The 18,601-nt window shown below is 43.3% G+C and overlaps 1 protein-coding gene across 11 annotated transcripts in view; it reads right to left on the bottom strand.

Annotated features, from left to right (window-relative positions):
- The window catches only part of Ano4 (anoctamin 4), a 251,949-nt gene that overhangs the window by 94,184 nt on the left and 139,164 nt on the right, over positions 1–18,601 (bottom strand). For 9 of the 11 annotated variants that reach the window (XM_026784525.1, XM_026784523.1, XM_026784527.1 and 6 more), the window contains 2 exons: positions 9,343–9,443; positions 6,000–6,044 (listed from right to left, as the gene is read on the bottom strand). In XM_026784525.1, coding sequence (XP_026640326.1) covers positions 6,000–6,044; positions 9,343–9,443 — 146 coding nt within the window. Of the gene's footprint in view, positions 1–5,999; positions 6,107–9,342; positions 9,444–18,601 lie in introns of those variants that run through there. The other 2 variants (XM_026784532.1, XM_026784526.1) reach the window with 2 other exon arrangements.

The following is an 18,601-nucleotide window of genomic DNA, read 5'->3' as shown; positions in this document are numbered from 1 at the left end:
ACCACACCTCCTAATAGTGCCACTCCCTATGAGCTAATGGGGGCCAATTACATTCAAAGACCACAACACTTCCCACTCTCCTTCAAATTCATGGCCTCTTTTTTTACTAATTGTTATCCCATGCGTATATGTGTGTACACACACACACACACACACACACACACACACACACACACATATATATATATACATGTACATTCCTAAATATAATCTGTTAGTTCCATAAATGTTACTTGTATGTGTATATTCAGGGCTAACACACACACACACACACATATATATATATACATGTACATTCCTAAATATAATCTGTTAGTTCCATAAATGTTACTTGTATGTGTATATTCAGGGCTATTTGGCACTGGAAACCAATCAGTGTGTTATTCCCTGGAGAAGACTGCCTCTCTTGCTCCCAGAATTCTTCAGCTGCCTCTAGTTAATTGTGCAGGGTTGAGGCCTCCCAGGCTTTCCCCCTCTAGTTGAGTATGGTCATTGGTGTCCTACTTGTTTGGCTCATGTCTGGGTGGTCACGTTGGTGAGACTTTATGGTTGACATTAATAGGAGACATAGTCTCACAGCAAACTCTGGGATCCTCTGGCTCTTACATTCTTCTGGCTCCCTTCTTCCCACAATGTTTCTTGTGCCTTAAGTGCAGGAGGGAACCGGACCTTCTTTAGTAACACTTGCTTTCCTCTGGACCAGCATATTACAGACCCATGTTCTACCAGGACATTCAGAGAGATAATATGAAGGAGAGAGGTGACAGATGAGCTTTTGTTGGTCACTTTTCTTAGCAGAGGTAGCTCATAGGCCTTGTTTGCTGGGAGTGAAGTTCCCCTGGCCTGCCAGCAGCCAACAGGAGGCTTGGGTTTCCCTTTCCTCTTCTCAGAACCAAGTCCCATGCATTCACCCCATCTCCTTGGATAGGAATTAGGTGTCTTTGGAAGCGAATGCCACTCTTTCAGGTCACGGCTCTGCTATCTGGAGTATAGCTTAGATACCTTAGCGATGACTCCAAGGGCCTTAGAACATTTGCATAGATTAAATTTTAATAGTAGGGATAGAAAATTACAAACCACTTCTCATTCTGTTAGTATGCCCATCTGATTTAAGTGTAATAAACAGAGCCTGTAACGCATAGGGCCTAGCATTCCCTCCGTCTAGTATATGATAAAGGGAAACACCCAGGCAGAAAGCCCACAGCGGGTGTGGAGGGAAATAGAGAGTTATGAGACTTCAACTCTAACTGCCCATAATAATCACATTTGTTACTTTGTAATATTTTCTGAAGATTTGTTTTCCAGGATCACTTTATCCTGGAAAAAAAATCAGGCAAAGAAGAGATGATAAACTCTCCCCCATTTATTGAATAGATAATTTATAATGCCTGTAAACCTGCCTAGAAATTAGAATCAAAGCCGTGTTTAATAGACCAGGCACGGGTATTAAAAGGTACTTATTACACATACATGAGTCTGAGCTACATGAGGATGGTTTATAGGAGTTGGGTGAGTTTTCGATATAAAGATGCTTAGAAAAGGTGTTTTACTCTCGCGAAAAATGAAAACAAACAACCCCCCCCCCAACTTCAGATGTTTATCCTTAAAAGAGAGTTGGGTTGGACAACCCATTGATGGGTTAATGGGATTAGATGCAATTTATGTAGATGAAATTAAACAATACATTGAATGCCCACATACAGTATGCCAGGAGAATTTGCACGTTGAACGTTTCCTTGCTGGGGTGCTATTAATATCACAAGCGGCAGCTGTGCCTTTAGACTTGCGTTTCAGAGTTAGCTCTGAGGGGCGGATGCTCCTCAGCATTTGGGTTAGTCTCTCCTGGGGTGAGTCACTGAGAGGAATAGGGATCACACTTCCTTCTTAACTGGCTTTTCAATTAGCCACTAGCCACTGGGCTTCAGGAAGTCCCTTGGCTCCATTGCCTAACAGCAAGGAAGACCATCTCCAGAGCGCCTTACCCACTGCTTACTACTGTAACTGGGGCTTCTTTTTCTTTCCTTCTGCCACCTTCTTCCAGTGTGTTCCATGGTCAGTTTGTTCCAAGAAGGTCATTTCTGCGCTGAATATCAACTTTTGTCACGGCAGAGTTTAGTGGTTTATTACGCCGTTCTTCTAGTTCTAGATAAGCTCATGCTCACTCAAACAGGGTCCTCTTCACACTTGAGGGACATGGTCATATATTAAGCTTAATCTGCTTCCCTCCTCTTGACTCCTGTTCTAATCCTTCCTTTCTTCCCCTTCCTTCCAAACTCCTTATCAAGACAGCAGCGAATACTCATTGCCTGTAAATCCGCAATGCTAAGATAACGTGTCTTTAGTACAGTATGTGCTGGGTACCTATGATCTTAAGACTGGGGCGGCTGCACAACAAGCATTTCTGCATGTTCTAGGTTAGTCTGGGGCTACATAGTGATTTCCATGCCAGCCTGACTACAGAGTGAGACTCTGTCTCAAATAACCAAGAAGATACAGCAACAAAAACAGAGCTCTCTCTCTCTCCAGCACCATTTTTAGTTTAAGAGAAATGTAATTTATCAACTGAATTTAGACTTACTGAATCAGAAACCCTGAGGAGGAACCCAGCCACCCGCCTTTTTAATATCTGCTGAGTAATCCTGATGCATATTCGAGGATGCTATATCCACATGGATGGCTACTACAGCCACCATCGGCGACTTGTAAAGGTGTTAAACAGATTCCCGTGCATCGCCACCCATCAGAAGCTGGAGAATGCGCACCTGTATGTAAACTTGTTTCTGGCGCTGTTGATGTCACCCGTTCTTTCTCTTTCTGTCCCCAGACTGTTCTTTTATTCTCTCCTGTCTCTTCTGGTCCCTTTAATGCAGGTTTTTAAGAGAAATTACCACTGGGTCTCTTTTCACTCTTGATAATATCTTTCTCAGAAAATCCCACACATCCTTCTGGCTAGGGCTATGGCTTCTATGCTACTCTTGTCCAGTTGGCTTCTCTAGCTTTACTTTTTTTTTTGGTGGTGGCTTCATTATCAGTTCCAGTGGCCCCCAGAACACCAAAGTACCTGCAGCCTGCAATGTACTGAGTTATAATACAATTTTTTTTTTTTTTAGACAGGGTTTCTCTGCGTAGCCCTGGCTGTCCTGGAACTCACTCTGTAGACCAGGACTGGCTTCAGACTCAGAGATCCTCTTGCTTCTGCCTCCCGAGCACTGGGATTAAAGGGACGTGCCCATCACTGCCCGGCTGAGAAGGCAGAATTATTACAAGAAAGTCACTACCTTCCTCATCACGCATATACACCTGCTGGGTCTCCTTTCTGATTTTAGCTCCAGCTACAGTTTTCCTACTCAGAAGTAGGGAAAGTTTCTTTTCTCAATTTCCAAACACCCATGAAGTTCTAACCCTTTGCTTAAAATTTTACAATTTTATCTACTTTGAGGGTTTTTTTTGGCCTATTCAGGAGGCAGAACAATGATTTAAAAGTGAAAGCTAAAGAAAATGGGTAGAGGGAAGGAGGGGGGAAGAAGGGAGAAAGAGCAAGAGAGCACAAGAGAATGAGAGTGTGAGCGTGTGCAAGAATAACTACTACGCTTATTTTAAAGAACTTCCCAGGCATCAGAGCTGCAGGCAGACGGACTACGATGGCCTTGTTCCCAGCATGTCCAAATAGGAACTGCATGACCACACAGCGGAGATGGAAGAGTCTCATGAAGGACTGGACTTGCTGACAGTGATGTCTCGCCCAACTTTGAGATTCCATTTCCTTCTGCCGTCCTGTAAGCCTTTAAGTCTTTTCACCCACCTTCCATGGCTAAACAAATATTTCAGCCAAAAGTCAGTGTCCGCCATTTTAGTCAGACTTGGTTTTGTGTGTGCGTGTTTATGGATGTGTGTGCCTGCGTTCGCACACACCTTTCCTCCCGCTCTGCTCCTCTCGCAGATGTATGAGTGTCATGAATTCATTCATCCCACATAGTAGGTACTAGATGCTGAAAATGCGAGACAGCAATTGCTCTCCTTGGAGTCCCACAGCATCCCGGTGACAAGATGGGATGAGGTGACAGGGATAAAGGGTACCAGTGGGATGCAGGAACGAGGCATCTTTGACCTACTCAAAAAGTTCAGTCACGGAACTGAGTTTTGAGGTCTGGGTATGTACTATCTAGGCGAGAGTAAAAAAAAAAAGCACTATCCAGAAGGACTACTCTGTAACAATATGTAAATCCAAGCTGCATAATGCATTGGGGAGACACGAGCGTTCACATAGATAAGGAGGCAGGAGACAAAGGAAGAGAGTTCATCCAGGGCTGTGTTTAAGCCAAGCCCTTTCCGCTTCATCTTGGCTATATAGAGGACAATCTGCTTTCCAATAGTCAGAACAGAGGCAGAAAGAGAAAATGGTCTAAGACAGGCAGGAGGTAAGGACGGCTCAGCTAAGGATGGCCCTGGGCAAGCACAGCATCAGATGGATTCTAGAAGTTACCCTGGAACAGCACGTGCAGAGTTCAAAAGGCTGACTGGGGAGGGCAGAGTGCAGCGCGACCCTGAGGCACACGTCACACAGCTATGCAAACAGTGGCACGTGAGGGAGACCCCACGGAGTCTAAATGGCTACCTGGCAAATAAAATCAGGGCTCGCTAGAATTAGAAGGCTCTCCTTTAGAAGAAACTAGAACAGAGTGAGGTAAGAGGGGGGAACAGGAGGCATATACACACCTGAGATTATTTCCACAGACATCTCCATGAAAATCAACTAAGAGATATCATTTATGAACACAGGCCATGCATGCAGCCCTCAGGATCCTCCTCTGGTAGACATGAAGTGAAAATAGAAATGTGGGTGGGGGGTCCAGAAATCCACGCTTTAAAATTCCCCAGATAATTCTGATGCCGGATGAAGTCTGAGGACTATTGACATGGGCTGGAGTGTGGTACAAATCTTCTACCGAAGAGCATTATACGGGAAGGGAGTGATCCACACCACGGTGAGTGGGAAACGCCACACCTATCGCCTAGTGAGAGAGCTGCACAGAGAATTGTTGAGAAACCACATCTCGGTTTCTGTGGAGGCTGCTTCTCCTGCCATACTCTGCTGGTACATCATACTTGAGGACGCTCACCAATGTATGTTACTTACCACTCTACACAGATTATAAGTAGCATAGAAATTATATGTAATGTATTACATGTATATTCTTTATTACATATAGACTATAACCAATGCATCTACATATTGAATCTCACTGAACTGAATTACCTTAATGGTTTACAGAGCCACACAAGGGATCCCCATTTAAGTCATTAGTTCAGTTAAGGGGGAGCAGGCATAGAAGAGCAATTAAGGTTTTGAAGTTAGAGGCACCAATGGTCACAAAATGAAGCCAAGTGAAGAATATCACTGATGTTTCCCCCTTTCCCTTGGCTTCTATAGAACAACAAGGAAAACAAGCTTCGGAAGGATACGAACTGCAGTAAGAACTGCGTTCATTCAACGGGTTGTTTTTTTTTTTTTCTATGTTGAGTGCCATAAGTGCTCTCCTGTACCATCTTAATATTGTACCAACCAGACATCACAAATACCAAGGACTCTCCCATGATGCAGGAGTAGCCACCAGCTTCTTCGACTGGCGGGGGGTGGGGTGGAGGGGGGGACTGCTTGCACTTCCAGCTCGCAAATTACAAACAGCAGAGGGAGAAATGTATGTGGAAGCCAACAACGTTCAGGCTAAAATTTCTCTGATTGGCTGGGATTGGGGGCAATCGATTTTACAGGTCAGGCTAAACGGAAAAACAACCTCAACACACCTGCAGGTGCTGGTGAGCATGCTCCCAGGTGTGCGGGTGAAGGGGCGGATTCTGCGGAGGACATTTACAAGGTTTTTCTAGGCTAATGTGAAAACGGGACTACATCGCCTGTCTTCCTGGGCTTGTTGCTCCTTGTCATTGCTAGCATGCAGTAGTCAGCAGCCAACACCACGGGGACAGAGCGTGCTACTAACCTGCTCATGAACTTGTACCGGCGGGGCAGGTAATAGATTTTTCTCCTGGAAGAACAGCAAAAATGAAGCCAGTCGAGAAGAAAACCCATCGTCAGTTACAGTTTGAACTAGCAAGGAAGGAAAGGAGATTGGAGATAGAAGCCTGTAAGAGGTGAAGAAGAAAAAACTAGAGAGAGATTAACAGGGGGAAGTGTAGTCGGGACACAGGGCATGCACCTGGAGCCGTGACACCCTATGGAACGGTTTCCATCACTGCTTCTTCCTCTCATTATTATAATTGTCTCAGGGCTGCATCTGGCCCACGGCACACACACAGTAGCGTGATGCTTAGGGAGATTAGTGTCTCACACTGGTTCAGGGGAGGTCTACTCTCATCCCGGGAAATTCAGAGGACTAGGGGCAACATACATAATTTAACAGACATGATATTATATTAGGGCGATATTTACATAGCAATTTATGTTTTCTCAACACTTTTATCATAATCTTGATAGAAGTACAAAAGCATGTATTTCACATCTACTGCAAGATAGCATCAGTAGCCTGCTATAAATACCCACGCGGGCATAACCACCTGACTGCCAACAGGTAAACTAAACAGGCACAAACACAAAATCCTAGAAAACAAAACAAAACAAAAAAACCAAGAACAGGACACAACAGAGATATGCTATATTGCTTCACTTTAGTTAATTTGTTTAAAGATTTAAATGAGACCTCTGGGTGTAATTTGAGGAGAGAGCATGCTCACTGGACAGCTCATCAAACCCAATTTCTTCCCATAGTTCTGGTGTCTGCCAAGGGACCAGTTATGAGATTGAGGCAGTTCATGTATATTCTGCATGGACATGGGCTACTCTGCTTTTACAAAAAAGGGGATTTTACATGTCAAATAAGAGCTGCCACATTTGGCCAACAGTTGCAGTGAATACAAAGTCTGGGCCAGGCAGAAAGAGCGGATAGGTAAAACATTTTTTTTTCAGGATATCATATTCTGCATGATTCTATATATGATTTTACATGATTCTACATGATGACACATATTTATAAGCCTGTAGATGAGTGGGTCACATGCTTTAGACTTTAGTTAAAAATATGCTGCTATTGACCCATCAGTGGCTATACACACACCCACGCTAACATGAGATGTTGGTAAGAAAACTGTAGAAGGTGGTGGGTATGTGGAACACTCTGTGCCATAGGTCCAATTTTCTTTGAAACCTAAAAATGCTCAAAAAAAAAAAGCCAGCCTATTCTTTTTAAACTACAAATTTATGGACACAGAGGTACTTAAGACGCCAGTTTATTAGAGATTTCCCACAAAAGGCTATTCTTACATTTATTTTTAATAATTGCAGCATTAAGCAGGAAACTAAGCCTGAGACTTAGAATCACTGTCGTCTACTGAAATGAATAAACCATGTCAGGTTCTCCGGAGAACGTGAGCTCAGCTAAACTGACGTCTGGACACGTTCCTAAAATGGTACAGCGGGAGAATTCCACCTTTGGAAACACATGAGCCTCGGGTGAGAGCCACACGTCAAACCGAGGACAGTGCGTGCTCATGAGGGCTTGCATCCATGAGGTTCTAAGAGGCGATGCTAGGCCCAGGTAAAATCAAATCAACATCAGTGAGGTGAATTACTGCCACGTATATAACAGCATTTTCTCTTCCAACTGTCTCCCTGAAGGAATTTCCACCTCCGAGAGTAGATTACGGCTCCAGTTCACTTTTAGTTTTCTGCTTTCACCATCGTCTTCGTGCTGCATAAGGAAACTACTCGTGCACGTGAAATGGACAAGCAGTCCATCTCTATCCCGTGAGGTCAGCTCCTTCAGATGGGGAACCCTCCCAAGTACTAAGAGGTTTGGCTTTGTAGGCCACCACTCAGGTTTCTATCTCCTTGGGTTCTTCATTAGAGAGGTGCGTTCTTGCTACAGGGGTTGTAAGTTTTAGCCCAGGGAAGGGATATTAGTGTTTATCTGAACGTGTAGTTCAGAGTGCTTTCTTTCCCTTTTGTTCTTAAGCATAATGTGGTGCTGGTTCATAGTGCATGGTTATTATGCCATCAAGTCACAGGATTTAATGATTTTAGCATCACATCTCTTAGCACAAACAATTGTTTTTCTTTCTTTCTTATTGTGCATTTGCATGTGCGTGTGTGTGTATGTGTCTGCTCCTGTGCATGTGTGTGTGTGTGTGTGTGCCCTTGACTTTTCAGATTTCCTTCAACATTTTAAATGCAGAAATAAATTGTAAGTCCAGAATTGTGCTTATCTATTTGGAGAATTTTGCCTCCAGAAAAGCAGATGCTGGAAACCCCAGCTTATATTTTGACTTGATATTAGGCCATAAAGACCAATAAACAAAGAAAATAAAATGTTCTGAGAGACATATTATAAGCTTATGATTGGAAATTGGCCTTTTGTAAATCTGTAAACCTGTAAATCTCTCTCTCTCTCTCTCTCCCTCCCTCCCTCCCTCTCCCCTCTCCCTCTTCAGAGTTTAGCAGACTGATGGTTTTCATAATTTTAACAGCCCACTAAGAGGCATTTTGTAGACCTGATGCCATCTTGCCAAATTCTTGTCCTCTATCTTGGTCTTCCTGGCAAGAAGAAAACCCCAAACCCTTCACACAAGTCACTTTTGAACTGTCCGCAGCACTAAATCCCCTTCCCTTTTAGCAGATTCTATTGGTGATCCCCCGCACCCTGCACCCCACTCCCCCCCCTACATCTTTGCACCTGGAATCTCGGGTTTACTGTCTAATTTTGCTTTTAATCCAACAAATGAAGATCACATTTCCTTAACCTATAATGAATTAAGAGCAGACACTGTGAGACAAAGGCGAATTTATCCTTTTAAATAACCTAGCAATTCATACGAAGTATCTTTATTCACCTTTGAACAATTACCAATTATTTGTACTTATATAAAATTTCTGACTTCTTCATTTTAAAAATAGGTTATTTTTAAAGATCATATTTTATGAAATTTCTTAAACTTATTTCTTGGAACAACTGATTGTTCTTTCCTGGAAGGTACTGCTCAGCAAGGACCATGGTATCTGGTGTCTAGCTTTTCAAAGCAGCAATACACAGAAATTCTAGAAACGACACTCTCAAAATGCAAATGCTACTTGGAAATGCCACTTGATAACAGGAAGGAGTCACTGTGGGCACGAAGATTTATTTGCATTTTCTGAACATCAGGAAAATTTCCTGCCTTAATGACTTCTCCAGCCTGTACTATGATTTTATTTGTTCCAAGAAACAGCATCATTAGGTTCACAGTGGAGCAGCAGAGAGAGGGCGAGCGGTGGGGAAACACAGTCCCACCTACCTGAAAGGCATCCTTACGTTCATCTGCTCCGCGTATCTTCCCAGGACTTCCCAGGGGGCATGCAGTTTTACAAAGATGACATCACTGTTTACTAGAGAGGACTGAAACGGAAAAAAAGAAGATAGATTGGAAAGTATATCCAAACCTCCCCCGGTTTAGACGCAGCTGGAACTCGGAATGTACAAACTTGGAGTTTATAATTTGGGACATTCTTTGGCAATAAACCAGTGACTTAAAGTGTGCATATTTAGCCAATATGTCCCTGTTTCAAGCACTAGAAATCCGGCTGTGAAGAAAAGAAGAAAACGTTTACATTCCCCATAAATATTTAAAGGGACAGGTGCCAAAACCGGTTAAAAGAGAGGGATAAATTAAGACAGAGGTGAGCACCATCAAGACAGGATGCCGGGAAAGCGTTGTGTGGAGAAGGCACACGCTACTTTAGATAAGAGATCAGAAAAGGCCTCTTTGTGGAGGTCACCTGAGCTGAGACCTGAAGGAGACACAGGGATAGGCTGGGAAGAGAGCGCAGGACGCGTGCTAAGGTCGCGGGCTGAGAAATGAGTGGTAAGGTGTGTGACGTAGAAGAGTGACGTTACAGGTTGCGAGAGTAAGCAGAAGAGCATCATAGGCTGTTGGAGCCCACTCTTAGAACATCGGGAAGCCATCTTGATTTTAGTGCTCAGAGATCGCTGTGGCGTCTTGGTGGAGAAAAAGTTTTAAAGGAGAGATTCATTGAAAGGAGAGACGGAGATTCAGGAGATGGTTCTGTGGATAACGGCTCTCACCATAGAAGCATGAGAACTGGAGTCCATGCCCACAGAACCCACATAGAAGGCAGGTTGGCGTGACCCTGCGGTAATCCCAGCACTGTGGAGGCAGGGGTGAGTCTGTGAGGTCTAGGCTCAGCAAGAGACCCTGCCTGAGCAGATGAAATGGAAAGGTGTCAAAGACGATACCTGGCGGCAATTGTTAGTTTCTGCACATGCCCATACCTGTGAACCCACACATATGCAGAGAGCCAAACACACACATACGTTACACACTCATACCCTCCTCAAAAGAGTAAAGACAAGAAGAAATACTCCCAGTCGACAAGATGGAAACAAAAGTTGGTGAAGGAGTACGGAGATGGAGGCACCAATAAGATAAGAGATCAGAAGCTGGGCTGGTGCCAGGCAGCCTTTTCCAAAGCCTGCATTGTGTCTTTGGGGGCTTTTAAACCGACAAGTTACTTGGATAGGGAAGTCAACAAGACCTTCACACCTAGATAGGCGCCCTACAGATTTTGGTCTTTGCCTATGGTTAAGAAGGACATGAATGACCAACTAACCACAAACTCTTTCTTTGGGCTTTGCTCCCAGAGGGAGAGGAAAGTAATAGGAAGAAGTAGAGGAAATACAGTAAGTCAAAAAGTCTAAAGATGTAAGGTGGTCACTTTCTGTGCATGTTGTATGCCATTTACACTGTTTTTTCTTAATAATTCAAGAATGTTAATGTTACCAGGTCCTCCTACCTCTCTCTGGTAACAGTTAAGTTCCTAATACTCTACCCAGGCCCTGACCACTGTGCCCAAATTCCCTTCATCTGCCCAACTCCTGGTGCTGATAAGTAAGAGCTCATTGAATCCTGAATTCCTTTCCTACCCTTTCACAGTTTCCTTAACTCTTGATGCTAACTGGTTCACAGACCACCAGTCCCAGGTTCCTACTCAACTAACGCAAAAGGTGCACATTCTAGGGAGAAACCAGAAACAGCCACTTGGGAGTCCAAGACATGTCAACTCCAAAAATGAGTAGTAGAACCCAATGAGAATGACCTAAAGGAAATTCCAGACAGAATTCAAAAGAATAATAGTAACTGCATTCAAATAACCAACACAAGACAAAATCAAAGGCATGGGATGAAATGAAGTCAACACAAGATATAAGAACAAAAATCAATCAAGAGAAGAGACTTACTGAAGAGAAGCCAAAATGAAATGATGCCTGAAATGAAAAACCTCAAAAACCCAAATAAAACCCTCAGCAGGAAGAAAGCCCCACAACAGAATGGATCCTGTGGGAGACAGAGCATCAGGACCGTAAGACAAGACAGAGGCAGTAAAGGTCAGTGACAAATTGATGAAAATCCACAGGCAAATGTTGGGAGAGCTACAGGAAACCAGGAAAAGCTGTAACCTTTGCATTATGGGCACAGATAAAGGAGGAAACTATCATACCAAAGTCTATTGTATAATAGACTTCCAGTAAAACCAAGGAGAAAAACTACCACACTTAGAGAAATAGATTCCTATCTAGTTGTACCTTGGTTCTGCCCACTGAACCAGAAAAGCATCTCCTTATGACATACTGCCAATTCAAGCATTAAAAATATAGGACAAAGGGAGGCTATTGAAAGGCACAGGAGGAAAAGGCCAAGATTTTCAGGCCCCACAAAATAATGCCTGATTACCCAACAGAAACATTCTAAGCCAGACAACCCTGGAGAAAAGGATTTCATGCCCCAAAAGATCACAACTGTCAACTCAGGTATTATACCCAGTAAACCCATCTATTAAAATTGAAGGCGCGATAAAAACTGATTAAAGGAATTCATGACCACTAAGCCAGAATACTGGAATACTTCAATCTGAGGAAAAAGATAAACACATCAAAGAGGTCATAGGGAATAAATAAATGCCAGGACAGTTAATCAAAAGAGATCTAGGAGCCGGGCGGTGGTGGCGCACGCCTTTAATCCCAGCACTTGGGAGGCAGAGTCAGGTGGATCTCTGAGTTCGAGACCAGCCTGGTCTACAGAGCTAGTTCCAGGACAGGAACCAAAACCACAGAGAAACCCTGTCTCAAAATACCAAAAAAGAAAAAGAGAGAGAGATCTAGGAGAACACCACCGAATCAAAAAGGTGACAGGAATTAAACACATATCTTTCAGTAATAATTTTGAATATCAGTGGTCTCTATTTCCCAAATAAAAACACAGACTAGTAGATTGGATCAGGAGACAGGATCAATTTTTTCCCACCTCCAAGATACACGCCCTCACCATCAACAACAGACAAAGGTGAAGGAGTGGGAAAAGGCACCCCAAGCAAATGGAACTAGGAAACAAACAGGCCTATCAAGCTGACAAAAACAGACATCAAACCAGAAACAGTGGAAGACACTGAAGAAAAACTTACAGATGAGGACTGAAAAAAGATTCCAGCAGCCTAGAAAATAAGACAATAAGCAACGACTAGGATTCCATGAAGCTCAAAACCTCAGTACAGCACAGGAAACTATGAAGTGAATGACTAGGTAGTCCAAGGAAGAGGGAAACCATCTTTTTCTTCTATTTATGACAGGATACACTAGTGTCTAGAATACACAAAGAGCCCCCAAAGCTAAACATTAAGGGAACAACCCAACTGAAAATGGTGTAAGGAACTGAACGGAAAATCGTTTTAAGAAGTGTTCTTCATCCTTAGCCATCAGGAGAGTGCAAATTAAAGCTACATATTTTAAGATTCTACCCCACCGCCGTTAAAATGCTCCTTGTCAGGAATACAATAACAACAAATTCAGCCATGAATTTGACAAGCAGGGAAGTCTTATACACGGCCAGTGGGACTATAAACTTTGAAAATCAGATGCAAGGTTTCTAAAAAACAAAGTCTAGAAACAGAACTGCCGTAGGACCCACTTAGGAAACCCTAACCCTAACCCTAAACCCTAACCTATTCCACTTCACGGCAGAGACCCACCAGCCTTTATATGTTACCATGGAGACACCTGCACATCCATGGTCCTTACTGCTCTATGTATAACAGTCAGGGAACAGATCAACCAAGATATCCACCAACATAAAAATGGATAAGAAAATTCACCTATATACTAACAGAGAATTACTCATATTTAAAGAAAAATAAAATTTATAGGTAAATGGATAGAACTTGGACAAATATATGCTGTGCGAGGTAACTCCAGTCCAGAAGGGAAAATTCCATATGTGGATCCCAGTTTCAAATTGTGTGTGTGTGTGTGTGTGTGTGTGTGTGTGTGTGTGTGTGTAGTTAGTCTGGAGAATAAGCAGAAGGCAGGGAAGCAGAAAGGAAACCTTCGTGGAGGGGCATGTTAAGAGGGGAGGAAAGGAGGTTATAAAGGAAAGGAAAAGAGTGTGGGTTGCTGAGGGCAGGGCTGCCTAAGCAGGGAGGGGAGGGGACTGTGGGGCAGCAGGCGATCAAGGGAGCAAGGTGGAGACCTAACCCAAATGAAGGGAGCATAAAAATATGGAATTCTACTATCCTGTAACCCGATTTAAAAAGAATTAAGTAGGGGGAGGGAATGCTGATGCTTTGTAGATTAAGAAGGGACAGTGTAAGGAGGGATAGTAGAAGGTAATGAGTAGCTTAATCAAAAGCAAGGATATATGAAAAAGCCTATCGAAACCCACTAGTTAACAAGCTAATTTCAAAACGCACCTTAAAAGAAAGTGTTTGAACAGAATTGACCTACATGGATGGACTATATAACTTCCAGAAGGTTTGGGTTATTAAGTGAAAGTCATAGTCCAAGGCATGGGGATGCCTCCCTAGTAGGTACTGGCCAGGGAGGGCCGCAGAGGTCTCCAAAACAATACAGTTATTCCCATTGCCCGTGGTTACCCACCATGAAGACACAGGAAGACCCTATACTGAAAACAACACACTCTTCGGCTACAGGAGACAGAAACACCAATTTCAAACTGGTCAGAAGACGTTCTCCCTATCGTAAATGTTCATAGTACTAAAAGGGGCTATTCCGGCTGCAGGGAGAGAAAATACAAAGACCTGAAGTGTGGAGGGGCACACTGGGTAGGATATAGGGTAACTAGAAGGGGAATGGTATGTGACTATGATCATATTTCATATGCATATGAAATTCTTGACAGTAAAGAAAACTTTAAAAGAATATCAACTTGATTTTTTGGGCAGTTGATAAAAACAGAAGCTCGGCTTTATGTTCTCTCACTCCAAGGAATTACATTTTTATTCTTACGTGGATGCTTTGCCTCTCTGTATGTCTGTGTAGCACGTGTGTGTGGTGCCTGAAGAGCCCAGGGAAGGGATGGGATCTCATGGAGTTAGAATTATAGATGGTTGGACACCATGTGAATGACAGGGTTCTCAGGACCGTCTCCGTGCAATGCTGAAATCCCCAGGAGAGAAGGGCCAGCACCCAAAGATTTATTTGCTTTGCTCGCTGAAATTCCAGTGTGGTAAGCCCACGATGTTTTTCCAGGAAACCACAGCTTCTGTTTACTTATTTTCCTTGATATTTAAATAACTTATTCACAGTGCTTGATGCTGACAAAGCACTGTCACGTGCTCCCTCATCTTATCCCCACTCAGGAGAGCAGCCTTCCTGGCTGGTTTAGGGAAGAGACAGGCAGATCAGCTGATTCACGGCCAAGCAGAATATCTGTCCCAGGTGCAGCTGATTCCGTGCCCACAGCTTTAGGTGCCTTTGTGAACTTTATCCAGTGGCTTCTTAAGGTGTACGTTCTCTGAATTGACCTTCAATCAGCTTATGTAGGATCATCTTGAAAGAACACCCTACTTTAGAAGTCAAAGCAACAGAGCGCAAGGACACTCATGAGAACTGTAAAGGAAACGTACTACCCATGAGCCAGCATTGGACTGGGACCTGTCACATTCATTTGGATTCTCTTGAGAAAAATGTTGACCAATTCCCACAAATAACGATATAATAATGTTTGTGGGTATTATATGCTTTTGTGTGTGCCTAAGTGTATCCCTTTCACATGACCATGGGGAAAATTTGATGCATGTGGCTTATTACTTGTGTTCAACTCGTTAAGCCGTAACTTATAAGGCTGACCTATGCAGAACACTTCCTGAGCTCCACCCTTGATGAATAGATGTGCAACAGATGACTGGTAATTAACAGCTCGTACATCACCCTTTTCTCCACCGCTGAATGATTACGCTGCCATTTCAAACAGATCTTGCCTTGTTATTAAGTGTCCCCTGCCACAAAAATCCAAACACGCAAGTGTCAGAGTGAACAGAAGTGGCAATGGGCTATGACATTAAAATACTGCAATCAACATTCCTTAGGGTAGAGCCTGGGTGAGAAGAAAAATGATGGGTTGGCGGCCTTTGGAAACATATGCTCAGGCAAAGAACTGGAGAAACTATCTTGTAGCATAGGAACTACCTGTGAGAGAAATAGATAAAATACTCATTTCTTTCTTTCATTTAACAGGAATATATTTAATATCTTCTAAGTACTAGATTCCTCGAATAAGAAAGTATGCAAGCCACAGTCCTTGCCTTGGGATGTAAGAATTTCATAAATGTTAAATAGAGAAATAGGAGGAGAAAGTAAATAAATGTAGCCATATACAGCAATCTATCACAAGTGATCTGTCTCATGAAGAAGTGTGTATGTGTGTGTGTGTGCGCATGTGTGTGTGCGCATGTGTGTGTGTGTGTACCCACATATCATCACTTTTTATGACTCCTGACATTATTTAAAAAGAAAAAAATTAGGGTGACCGGAGATACAGAAGTAAGGAATGTGGGTACATGGGTAGATTGTGGACTCCAACAGTCTGGGAATGCTCATCTAAAGATGCCCATGAGAAGATGTGCTACAGAGCATTCAAAACGTGTCTGGAGCTTCTGGGAGAAGCCTGGACCAGAGACACAAAGTAAGTACAGTCAGGATAAGATGGGATTTGGAGCTTAAGTTTAGAGCTGCCTGAGAGGCTGCACTTCAGAAGCTACATGGGAATGTAGATTCTGAGGTTGGACAGCAGATATCCAAACTCTCCCTGCCAGCTGTGTGATCCACACTACCTCTTCCCAGATGTATGATGCACGCTACCTCTGCCAGCTCTGTGATCCACATTACCTAATGTCAGCTCTGTGTTCTACACTCCCCCCTGCCAGCTCTGTGATCTACAGTACCTCCTGCCAGCTGTGTTCCTCCTAAGCTACTGAACTTCTCCGTGTCTCTGTTTTAACCGGTAAATGGGAATTAATAGAAACACATCTGACTGAATTATATTAAGTGGTATTAATACAGGCGAGTTTCAGACAGAACATGTAGTCCATTATTAGCTGTCATTACCTCCATGACGTATCAAAAGAAGTTACAGCCTGGGAGGGTGGTCAAAAAGGAAGCTAGTATCTGTGAAAGCTCTGGGAATCTTTGACTACAAAGCTTCACCAGAAACAAACAAACAAACATGAAAATAAAAACCAAATTCTTGAGAGCTAAGCCCACAACCTGTTACCTGTCCCTTCAAGGCCTCATGGTTTCCTGCAGGTTCAAGTTTGATATCCACTCATTCAGTATACTGAGAAACAATGAGTAGCCACTTCATGCTCGTGACTGACATGACCCAGGAGACATAATGTTCAGTAGAAAGCAAGAGACAGGGACACAGACATCATTTCTCACAGTGGGTGTACTCTTAGGGAGTGGGTGAGGACATGGATAGCAATGATGGGGAGGAAATGCTGTTTGAGACAGAATGGTGTGGATAGGTCGTTGGATGCTTTTAAACAGAGTTCTAAAGGAAGTGCAGAAGAAGTCTGTTTTATTATCTAGGGGAAAAGGCATTCCCAGTAATGAGAAAAGAAAGGTAAAGGGTAAAGGCCCTGGGAATAAACATGCCTGCTGTTTCAATTTATTGAGCATGAAGGGGCAAACAGCCATGGCCATATGCATCTACTCTGTGACCCCTTAGGGACACTACATGACACTATTATGAGAACAAAGTAAAATCTTAAGATTCTGGAGCCAAATGGTGTGGGAAAGTCCTTCTATATATGTGCTGCTTTTATTGGTTAATGAATAAAGAATCTGCCTTGGCCTGTGATAGGGTACAGTACAGCTAGGTGGGGGGTGGGGTGGGAGGGACTAAACTGAATGCTGGGAGAAAGAAGGCAGAGTCATGAGCCGCCATGGAGCTGCCAGATGGAACCTTGCCAGTAGGCCACGAGCCTCATGGTAAAATATAAAATAATGAAAATGGGTTAATTCTAGATGTGAGAGCTAGCCAATAAAAGACTAGAGCTAATAGGCCAAGCAGCGATTTAATTAATATAGCTTCTGAGTAATTATCTCAGGAGTCTGAGTGGCCGGGAAATGAACAAGCAGCCTCCTACTACAGCCAAAGGTTGATACTCACTTCTACCTGGTCCAGGCAAGCTTCCTGAATGGAGAAAATCATGGTGAATCTAACTGGACATCAGTAGTGGAGGCAGAAGAAGCTGCCCAAGGTCACTACATGGTAGACGGGTTTTAGGGCTTTTAATGTGTTAAACCACCCCCATCTCCACAGCAACCTTATGAGACTACACTGCTGTCACCCCATCTTCACGCCAACCTTATGAGGCTGGCACTATTATCACCCCCATTAAGTGTACCCAAAGAACTAAGACACAAGAGAATAAGCATACCAAACAAAGAGTACAGTCCAAGTTCTTACCAACACAGTGGGCTTCCAAGTCACTTCTCCACAAGAAGACAGCTAGGGCCCTTATAGGTGTCCTTAATTATCTTTTTGTTCTCATTACTCTTTTATAGAATTATTACCTGTATCTTAAAAATGCTGAATCTAGCACATATTAATAGCTCTAAATATCTTGTGATTGACACGAAGCCACTAGTTAGAGCCAACTTCCAGGCTCGTTCTGCTACTTGCTCCCTGGGCCTTTCTGGATACATTCATTAACTTGCATGCACACCCTGCAGGGCTCCTCTTTGGCTAATGCGATTGGACAAAAGGAAGTCCAACAAAGGACTATTTTCTTCTTTCTCCCCCCCCCCCATAGTTACTACATGCTTGGCTGGTATGTGGACACTAATACCTGACAGGTGCTAGAGTTTCTCTAGCTCCCTGTAAGCCGTTCTGGGGAACTGAAGGAAGACTATACATTCCTGGAGGGCTAAAGATACGAGGGAAGTCACTAAGCTATTTCAGTTCCTCCCAGGGGGGCTGCTATCTAACAGCTGTGTGCCACTGGGCAAATGACTTGCTCTTTTCTGAGCGCCAGTTTTCTCTTGAAAATGAGGGTGTATGTGTCTAAGGAGACTGTTTCCGTGTCTGTTCCTATGGATTCTCTTAGAAGCATATCAGAGTTTGGGTGTAGTTTGAAGAGGCTTTTTGGTTGATTGTGAACTGGCTGATGTAATTCCTTTCCAGTGTGTATGCACATGTACAAACACATTTACACACACACACACACACACACACACACACA

Source organism: Microtus ochrogaster, chromosome 24, assembly GCF_000317375.1.
Source record: "Microtus ochrogaster isolate Prairie Vole_2 chromosome 24, MicOch1.0, whole genome shotgun sequence".
Taxonomy (NCBI): domain Eukaryota; kingdom Metazoa; phylum Chordata; class Mammalia; order Rodentia; family Cricetidae; genus Microtus; species Microtus ochrogaster.
The sequence above is the reverse complement of the archived record's forward strand: the minus strand, read 5'-3'. Positions and strand labels throughout refer to the sequence as shown.